This window comes from Cibotium barometz, chromosome 44, assembly GCF_041138505.1.
Source record: "Cibotium barometz isolate CiBa-2024 chromosome 44, ASM4113850v1, whole genome shotgun sequence".
Taxonomy (NCBI): Eukaryota; Viridiplantae; Streptophyta; class Polypodiopsida; order Cyatheales; family Cibotiaceae; genus Cibotium; species Cibotium barometz.
In genome coordinates, this window is record NC_141089.1 from 31,477,893 (window position 1) to 31,488,247 (window position 10,355).

At 42.2% G+C, this 10,355-nt stretch overlaps 1 protein-coding gene across 1 annotated transcript; it reads left to right on the top strand.

Moving 5' to 3' along the window:
- Nucleotides 1–6,794: 6,794 nt before the first annotated feature.
- LOC147613206 (outer envelope pore protein 16, chloroplastic-like) lies at nt 6,795–8,165 on the top strand. The gene is made up of 7 exons (XM_086782066.1): nt 6,795–6,833; nt 6,999–7,141; nt 7,225–7,276; nt 7,377–7,408; nt 7,502–7,535; nt 7,643–7,710; nt 7,868–8,165. The coding sequence occupies exons 2-7, from the start codon at nt 7,028–7,030 to the stop codon at nt 8,009–8,011; spliced, it is 444 nt and encodes a 147-aa protein (XP_086638192.1). The 5' UTR covers nt 6,795–6,833; nt 6,999–7,027; the 3' UTR covers nt 8,012–8,165.
- Nucleotides 8,166–10,355: the final 2,190 nt, after the last annotated feature.

A 10,355-nucleotide genomic window follows, 5' to 3' on the forward strand; every position in this document is an offset into this window, starting at 1 on the left:
GGTTACTTGTGATACTTACATCCAGAAGGAAACCCATAGAACAATATCATTGCCTTTTGTAGCTTTCGCATTTCTCGGGGGGGTCACTATATGTAAAATATCCATATCGCGTGCGTTCAAGGCCTATATTTTAAATCCCTTATTTGTGAATTTTTTAATCTATATAATATCCCCTTTTCTTTATGAATCTGTAAATTTTTTTGAAAAAAATTTAAATCATACCCTTATGTAAATATATTTCTGTAAGTTTCATAAATTAAAATTATGCTTCTGTTGAACGCACGTGATATTCACATTTTTTTGTGAGTGACCCCCCCCGAGTCGCATTTCAACAAAAATGTTATTGAACTCATTGAATTTGAATGAAACATTACCATCTGTAGTCTTCTTCTTTCCCCATGTTGCAATGGTAAGTGTATCATTGATGTGGTAGTAATCCCCAATCCTGCATTTTACATCTTCATTGCTCACTCCCTTTGCTAGACAAACCCTCTTTGGTGGAGGGGGAAAAGGGTGTCCCCTAGCAATTGATGAAGAGCCTTGTAGCCCTTCGTGCTAATGCCTACCTCGTCGCATGCATTTACATCAAATTGCTGATACTTTGGGAAACCTCTTGTATGATTTCATTGGAAATAGCCATATGTATCTTCTTGCAATGGAAATCCCTAATCATTTTAAGCACATGCTCCCTCATTTGTGAAAGAGCGTAAGAGCTCATTACAATCCCCGGTTTGATCGAAACCTGTGGCATCTTGAAGGAATACTCTAAAAACTAGCAAAATTACATTGACATTACACAATTGCACACTTGATTTACATTGGCATTTTGAATTGAAAGTGCTAGAGAATAAGAAAGAGGAGCCATACCGTGCTGCTTGAATTATCCGCTTACGAGCGCCCCCTCCAACGGCAAGTATTTCGATGCGGTTGAGTGGCCTCTTACACTCCCTAGCTCCAATAGGAGTGTTTTTCATGTGGGAGATGGTCTGCGTAAGCTTTTCTGCACACGCTTCTCTCTCTTGATTTACACCCTCAAGCTCCTTGATTTTCGCTTAAGCCTGAAGTAGGCCTTGGTGTACACCAGCAAGGTTAACTTGGAGCGTATGCAACTATGATGACAAGTAAAAGACTCTACCAGTGTCAGTTGTTGCTAATCTCTTGCAGTAGCCAAGCATCCCATTCTCACCATCTCCCACATACTGAATAAATGATGGTGAGTCTTTGAAATTGCGTGGGTAATGCGCTATTGGTTCAGCTGGGTATAGATGCCCATCAATCCATAGATCCAAATTAGTGTGACCCCCTTGTCTACGTACATTCCTCTCCTGTTCTGTGAGACGAACCTTGCCTGAATTTGCTTACTCTTCCAACACCCGCACATGCAAATCTATCGTGCGTCGATTCAATGGCACATTAGTGTTAGTGATTTCACGCAATGCCATGCTTAGGAGGAGTTGAAAGTGGAAAAGAAGAGGGAGGCCCTAAGATCACGAGAGAGAGAGAGAGAGAGAGAGAGAGAGAGAGAGAGAGAGAGAGAGGGATGGGAGTTGAGATTAGAGGGAGTAAGTGCATACCATAACCTTTCAAGGAGTTAAGATTAGAGAGAGAGAGAGAGAGAGAGAGAGAGAGAGAGAGAGAGAGAGAGAGAGAGAGGGATGGGAGTTGAGATTAGAGGGAGTAAGTGCATACCATAACCTTTCAAGGAGTTAAGATTAGAGAGAGGGAGGATGCAATCATAAGAGAGAGAGAGAGAGTTTACAGGCCATTAGCTCACAATATAGAGAGAAAGGGAGAGTTGAGAGTAGCCTTGAGAGGATTGTAGAGAGAGGGATAGAGTGAGGCCAAGCTCACAGTAGAGAGAGAGAGAGAGAGAGAGAGAGAGAGAGAGTCGGTTCAATTTTGGGAAAAAAAGAGATTGAAAATTGATTTTTTGACATATATATGGGTTTGGGATAACTTTTAAAGCAAAAAAGCTCAAAAATGAGAGAACTTATTTTCACTATTTTTGCCCCCCTAGTTGTGAGACTGATGATGTGGAAAGTGACAAGAGATCTCTGATTTATGGGCTGGAAAGCTCAAATTATAGGTTCTAAGTAGCCCTCTTGATTGACCTTGTCTCCTTAAGAAAGCAGAAAAATAACCTTAATCACTAAAAATTAGAAATCCTTACAATGCCCAAAAGATGTCCAAAGGTGTCCTATTGAAGGGGAAGAGATATTGATGCCTTTACCTCTGTACCGCTTCCTTGCTTGCTTGTTCTTGCCTCTTGCTTGCTTGTTCTTGCCTCTTGCTTGCCTCCTTAGCTCTCTCACATAAATTGGAGCTGTGATACCATAAAGAGAATGCAGGGGGGAGAGGGAGAGCTTGAGTTCCTTGCAAGAAAACACACACACAAGAGAGTACAAGACACAAGAGAGAGATGGATGGCTAAATTTTCTTCTATCTTCTTCTCTTCTTTATAACCATATAACTAAAAGATAAGAGTACATACATAACTAAAAGATAAGAGTACATACATAAAGGGAAATAACTCTCCTACTATAACATACAATGGTCAGTCCATAGTGTGAATCCAACTATATGAGGTGGCATTATAACTATACCATAACTCTAGTACTCCAAAGTGGTCGTCACACAGCCTGTCATCTACTGGTGGTGTATTAACCATAATCTCACCAACCATACCAGTGGTATAAGTGCGGAAGCTATCACACCCAGGTGGGTCATCAATGTCCACCGTAGCACTAGTTAAGCTCAATATCTCAACAATCAATTCTCTTAGTCTAGTTGAGATGGAGAGGAGCTAGCCCATGATATCATTTACAAGTACTGGAATGGTAGCCACTTGGATAGGTGGTTGTACTTCATGAATGATGGCAGATGGCTCAAAGTCAACACAAAAATATTTTCTTGACATTCCAAATGAAGGCAAAAATCTCAAATTCTTCAAAAAACATATCTTTGACATCATCAATGGGTTAAGGGAAAACTCTCATTTATGGATCATTATCTTTATATAGGGATCCATGCCATGAGCATGTTAATAGGCAAGATCGTGAGGAGGAGAGGAACACTAGATTGGACAAGGAGGACCAGTAGAGGGGGGCTACTTTTGTTGGCCATTTTTTAATCTCTTTGTTAATAATCATTTGTGGCATCTCTGAAAACATTTTTTCATAAGATGCCACTTAGCGATTTAGTATTGCTTGTAATGATACTTTTCTAATTCTAAGTGATTTAGTGTTTCTACCAACACTTGTGTTGCTAAAAATATTGCTTTACAACATGGTGATAGTGACATTCTTTATGATGCCTAATGGGAGTAATGTGTCACTTCAAGTGTTCATGCTTGGGCCCCCAACCTTGTGGTACATGCTTGCCAACCTTATACTGCATGTAAATGACATTTTGTAGCATTCATTGACTGCAGCCGTGTATATAGCCACTCTCTCACTACATTCTTTCACTAGTGGCACGACTACATCACGCAGTTATGCCCTCATTCTCTTGTAGTGTGTTGAGCTATACACATGGTTGTGCACATAGTTGCATCCACGTTTATAGTTGCTCGCTGCAATTCAGTGCCCCTCTAGCATTCATTCACTACAACTAGGTGTATCGGTGTCTCTGCTTGCATTCATGTGTGTGAAGCATTTTTTGGGAAATAGGTGCCTCACCTTGAGAAACAGCCGGATGAAAGTTCAAAATAGTGGGTTGAAAGAATCTCAAAACTGGTTGCAAAAATGCAATAATAGTGTAAAATATTCAAAAAGCATGGCTATTTTCTTCAATTTTTTGTTTGTATATTATGTGGCATTAATTAATTAAGATTACAATACATTATAGTTCAATAATGGTATTTATTCGCATTTCCATTGGCGCTGAAAACACGGGGAAGTAACATTGAACACAAATGAAATGTGAATTGCATTGCAAAAGATGGAAAATGGAGACATATGTAGAGACAATGCATTCTTATCAAGAGAAATTTACAACCATCCCTGGCACGATTTTGCTCAAAAACCATACATTCAAGAGCAATAGGAAACTACGATCGTAATACAACCAAACACAAAAGCAACACCAACCCAACTCTGACATGCGGAAATTTACAAGAAGCAATCATCTTCTTCTCGCAGCCCTCTCAACCTTCCAGAGGTAGGCGTGAGGCACAAATTTATCTCCATTAGTTATCGCTTGCTTGAATCTTGTTGTTTTCTCCAGGACCGAGAAGTGGGCATTGGTAAAGTCTTCTTCTGTAGCATGGTGCTCATGATCAAGCAAACGATCGGATGCTAGCAACTCGTCCCCTTGTCATGCATAAATTTACAAGAAGCAAGCATCTTCTTTTTGCAGCCCTCTCAACCTTCCAGAGGTAGGTGAGAGAGGCACAAAGTTATCTCCATCAGCTACTATCGCTTGCTTGAATCTTGTTGTTTTCTCCAGGACCGAGAAGCGGGCATTGGTAAAGTCTTCTTCTGCAGCATGGTGCTCATCATCAAGCACGATCGGATGTTGGCGACTTGTCCCTTTGTCATGCTATTGACCACGACAATTCCTCACAAAATTGTTAACTTGTCCATCACTTCCAAAAAAGTATCTTCTTGCACCCATATCTCTGTAGAAAATCATCTCTACATCAAGACCTTTCGTCAAGTGTGGAGTTTTCATGACTTTCCAAACAGCTCCTGCTCTCTTCCTATTCCCTGTCTTTGGTATTATCCATGAGGCAGCCGGATATTAATACTTTCCACATTGTATCATCTGCAACAATGTATTCCCCAATGTTGGGCCTAGTTTATTAGGGATGTAATTTTCCATGTATGCACAGGCGCACTCAAAGAGATTAACTGGTGTGAATGAAACTTTATTCTTGAGGTCACCTTGCCCATATAAAGCATACAATTCACGACCATGACTAGTTTCTTCGGATGATACATTGTGGTAGAAGAACTTACAAAGATTCTTGTGAAAGTCTTTCATACAATACTCGACCATATCTTCAAAGCTGTGCATGAGTACTTGGCGAAGTGCTCTACACATGACCAGACCACCTTGTGGTTTAAATAAACCCCATTGCATATACCTCTTAATAAGCTTTCCAATGCTTATCAAATATGGGGCCGTAATTGTAACGACATTTGGAAGTGTAGATGGTTGAGAGTGCCGCCTTTCTCCCGTACAAAGAGGCCTTTGATGGATTCCATCCGTACGAATTCTTCCACTGCCTCCGAGTTGGACAAGTCAATGTTCCCATTACCAACACCTATGGCGATCAAGGGCTTAAAAAGTTTTTTTTTTTTTTTTTTTGGTCAGAGGAGATTTCTGACATTGGCTAACCGATGCCTTAGAACGTAACTTCTTTGTTTCGGAAGACCTTGCAAGGAAAAGAGCAAAAATTTCAAAAATTGAACGCAAAGATATTCATGATAGATGAGACGTGCGGGCTAGCTACTTGTTTTTTCAGAAAGGAAAGAGAGGTGTACTTTTCATGAACCAAAGTAGCTTTTTTTGCAAGCACGAAGAGAAAGTGTATAAATCGCACAGATTCTAGAACAAGCGAATATATATATTACCTTGAGATCTGGCAACTCTTTTGACTGCTACAAGATTACGCACAGACACGGATCCTACTAGGAGGATTGAGAACCCTTGCTGGAGTAGAGTCGAAACATGTTCTTCTAGGTTATGTCGTGGTAGTGCCCTGTGCTTCATTGCACAAGAAAGGCAGAAGCACCGATAGGAGCAGAATTCATAATATCACGGAGAGGAAACCTTCTACACAGCATCATGAAACATAGAGACAGAAGCTATTTATAAACTTCGTGAGAGTTTCGAGAAGCCGAACATTTTAACATGGCTAATAAGCACATACGCCACATGCTACATTCACGCGGAGTCCACGTGATGCATGCTTTGAGAATACACAGCATCGCAACACGCAAAGCCATGCAGAGCAACACACCAAAGATGATACGCTAGAATAACGAACACATGCATGAAACGAGAGCATCTAGGGGATCCTGACAGGGCACAACCAAATAAGAAATAGATGAGCCATGAGTGTGCACCTTCGAGAACAGTCACGAGAAGATTCGAAAATCGCAAAGCCCGGCAAGCACAAGTGCCGGCAGCACCGAATAACTAGTAGGTACACAGAAGCTGACGCCATATTAAGCCAAAGGAGCACCACCGTCACGAAGAATGATGGCGAACATAAGCACGCCCAAAACAAAGAACGCAGATCAGCAACAACAAGGATGATGCCCTGGCACAGGAGGCGGCAAGATCGCCATGTGATCATCGCAAACGCAACCTAAAAGAAAAAAGCCTACCACCAACATGAAAAACAACCGACCAGCATGAGAGAACAACACGCGTCCAAATCCAAACATGCGAACAGAAAACTCCACTCCACTTTACTCCACGTCAAATAAGCTTTATCCATCAAATCCGGAAATTCTATTATTCATCCGAACGCTTTGGCTGCTTAGTGTAGGTTTCGTAAAAAGTGAGTTGCCCGAACACGGGTTTGAAGTCGAAGCCTGAAGAAGGGCACGTTGACGTTGTCAACTTGGTCAAGCAAAGCAAGAAATCGACTCATCGAGAAGCTAAAAGAGGATAGATTTTAGGGAAATGATGATGAGGTGTCGAATACTGAAAGGTGTGACGTGGGGATCAAAAAGAGGGTGAGCTGGATACCAGTGCATGCCTGCCAGGTGGCGTCTGCGTTGGCATCCCCAGCGTTAACCGTAATCCACTCCTTATAGTTCCCCAGGAGCGCAGGCAGCTATGGAGATTAGCAAGCTTCCTCTCTCGACCTGTGATACGTTGTGAGTGCCCACAGCACACCGTGTCAATAAATAATTTCTATGTGAGCCGAGCTTAATCTTTAATTAAGATTGATTTATCATGTCTAATTAGGTGGCTTGGGCCTCTATTATAATCTCTGTGTTTTATAATTAGCGTCATTTTTTGACGTTGGTGTTCTTCTGTAGTATACAAGACTTAATTGAAGTGATTGAAAATGCCGAGGGCCCGTATCAATGCTCACCTTGACACCCCCAGCGTGGACGTGTTGGTGGACATGGGGCACCCCCTGCTCAACCGGGTTGTCGACGGCTTTCTCAAAGTTGGTGGGGTAAGCAAGGAAAAAAATTATGCGATTTTCTCCACGCAATATTGATGTGATGCTTCATGTTTATAATCATATGCTTCACACAGGTAGGCGCAGTCCATGCTGCTGCTCAGGAAACCTACCGGTTTGTGCTCCGAGGTATAGGGCAACATTACATTGTGATTAGGTTTCATCGTCATCACGAGTGTGTGTATGAGGTGTGATAAGTCAGTACATAATTGGGTTTGTTGTTATGCAGAGGAGACAAACAAAAAGTCCTTGGAGTATATGGTATGTTAATATATTTGTGCAATGCTATACTTTAATTACTAACCTTCATGTGAAGATATAGTAGATTAACGAATCTGCAATCTGCATCCGCAGGCGCAGCGAATGGGGAAGGAAGCTGTACAGTGGGGTATGTTTTAGAATTTATGATTCACCATTGTCACAGCGTGTTGTCGTTGTTGTAAAGGTTTGCTGGTCATAATAGGCTGCTGATCGGATGGAGCTTGTAATTTGCAGGGTTAGTGGCTGGAGTGTACAGTGGCATGACATACGCAATGCAAGAAGCGAGGGGGACGCATGATTGGGTGAGTGCGTTGGAAGTTGATGATTTCATTGTAACACAGAGCAGGATTTATATACAATGAGCAGCTGGATTTTGATTTGGTAGTGCACTGTGCATCAATATAAGAAAAGCTTTTTCCTGATAGTTGGTTTCTTTAATCGTGATGGTTTCGCGTGCAGAAAAACGCGTTGCTGGGAGGTGCTTTGACAGGAGCAGCACTCTCTCTGACGGAGCCAAACCCCCGCCACGAACGCATTATCGGGGGCGCCATCACAGGCGGCGCTATCGCCACCGCTGCAGAGTTCCTCCGCAACCTCACCTGAGTCGCCGCCTTATCCTAGCTGATGGCGGCGGCGAGGCTCACTGCGGCGGCGACGATCTTGGCCGGAAAGAAGTCTTCACCAGCGTCCACGCTGGATAATAAACTTGATTTAAATTGTCTGTTTACCTTGCGATAACTTGCATCACCTTGTACTTCTCAGCCAATGTCATTCTTTTCCTAATATGCAGAATGCTTGTGTGACACGGTGGGCGTTTTAAACCAAAACAAACCTCAACTTTAGAAGCACTCAATTCTCAAAGAAGTGTAGTGTCATTAAAAACATACACTCAATCCTCAAATAGAGGCACTCAAATTTCAATCATTCATACACCACATCCTTATAACAAAGAATGTCTACTTGGAAGATGACAACCTAATGCACTGTCAACATAGATGTCATTAATGTAACACTACTTAACCAACAGAATACAGGAATAGGAATTTTATATTATATTGTCCTCGGTTTAGCTAGAACCTATTATTTGTCACTTAGTTCTACCATTCGCACTGTACTCATCAATTCACAGTTACCAATGGTACAACCATTCCTATAATCTGCAGATAGGAAGGGAAACTCTATCCTCAACAATAGAATGGAGCTATGGCTACGCCAATAGCCGGACAACTTGATGTTATTTTCGTAGGCTTTGAAAATCATTGTCCGGTTTTATTGGCCCGACAAAAGCCTGGGCCAAAAGCCGAGCGAGGAGCCAGGCCATTAGCCACAATAGGCCTGCAACAAAAAGAAACAGGGGAGCCAGGCCATTAGCCGCAATAGGCCTGCAACAAAAAAACAGGGGGCTTCCTTCGCTTGCACTAGAGAAATTACAAGGCATGCAAGGAAATCCCCATGTTTTTTTACCTGTGCAAGTGTGCAAGTGAAAGGTGAAGCCAACAAATTTGCATGAGATTGAGACCAAAGCATAGAGAAATTAAAGAGAACTATTCTGCACAAGGTTGAGGCCAAAACATAGATTATATTACTCGATCGTTGGTAGGTTGTAGCAAGAAAAGAGTAATGCCTTGCAAGACAAGAACATGGTAAGGTGCATAAGCACCAAGCTTGCGAAGTTGGGGGTGCTTCAAGATCCTTATCATGAACGGGTTGTTCTTCGTCATCATCTTTGCCTTCTCATCGGTGTTGGGAAGTATCTCACCCTCTCCATAACCGCTAATAGCTTCATTGAGTTGCTCTTCGGTGTGATGACTCCACCCTCAACCAGTTGCCTTATTCATCGGTGTTAGGAAGTATCTCATCCTCTCCCGAACCGCTAATAGCTTCATTGAGTTGCTCCTCGATGATGACTCCACCCTCAACCAGTTGCCAAATCTCATTGTCGGGATGGTAGTATTGGCAATCCACTTTCTGTCTTCCGTGTGATGATTCCCCTCAACCAGTTGCCTTCCTCATCGGTGTTAGGAAGTACCTCATCCTCTCCAGATTCGCTAATAGCTTCATCGAGTCGCTCTTCGGTGATGACTCCACCCTCGACCAATTGCCAAATCTCATTGTCTGGATGGTAGCATTGGTAATCCACTTTCTGCCCTGTAGGACAACGACCAACAATCATTTCTTGCAAAAAATAAATGAGAATAAAAACAAACATAATGAGAATCAATTAGGACTTAAAAAGTCGCCTATCCAATGATCCTTCCCATTTGACCCTTGATGCGGCAAGCCAAATTTCTCCATTTGTGAATGGTAGGCTGATTTATATTGTTTCCACTCCTTTTTCTCCCTTGCATCTTGGATCTAGTCCTTGCTTGTACACCTAGGTTTGCATTTACAATGTCCATCGTCTCTACCTAGTTCACCATCTTTGTTTGAAGCCAATCTTGAGAGAACTGCTTATCAATTGGGTTAGGGGAATCATTTAGGCACCTGTGGGACATTGACAAAGTCTCGAGCGAATTTTGTTCCCACCTCTTAAAGCAAGACTTATAGGTGGAGTTCATGAGATGTTTAAAGTGCATCATAAATGCTGACGCATTCATGAAAACTCTTACCATCACTCCTTTACGATATAGTACATGTGGCCATTTGGATTTAGGTCTATGGAGGGAGGCGAATCGGCCCCCTCCAAAACATCTGCATATCCCCCACCTCTGCTACCCCTAGACTGACATGAATCAGAATATGTTTAACGGTTTAAAGTAGTGCAGGTAGGGGTTTGAAGAGTGGTGTGGGTGCTAGGGACAACGGAGGAAAAAGGAGTTTGATGGGCAGTTGGAGGATTGGTCAATAGAGTGGGTGTTGGGAGTATTAGTGTTAGCATTGCTCCTCTCGAAAACAAGCAGAAACAATCATGCTATATTAGCTAGACAGTCTTTAGTTGGCTTCTTCA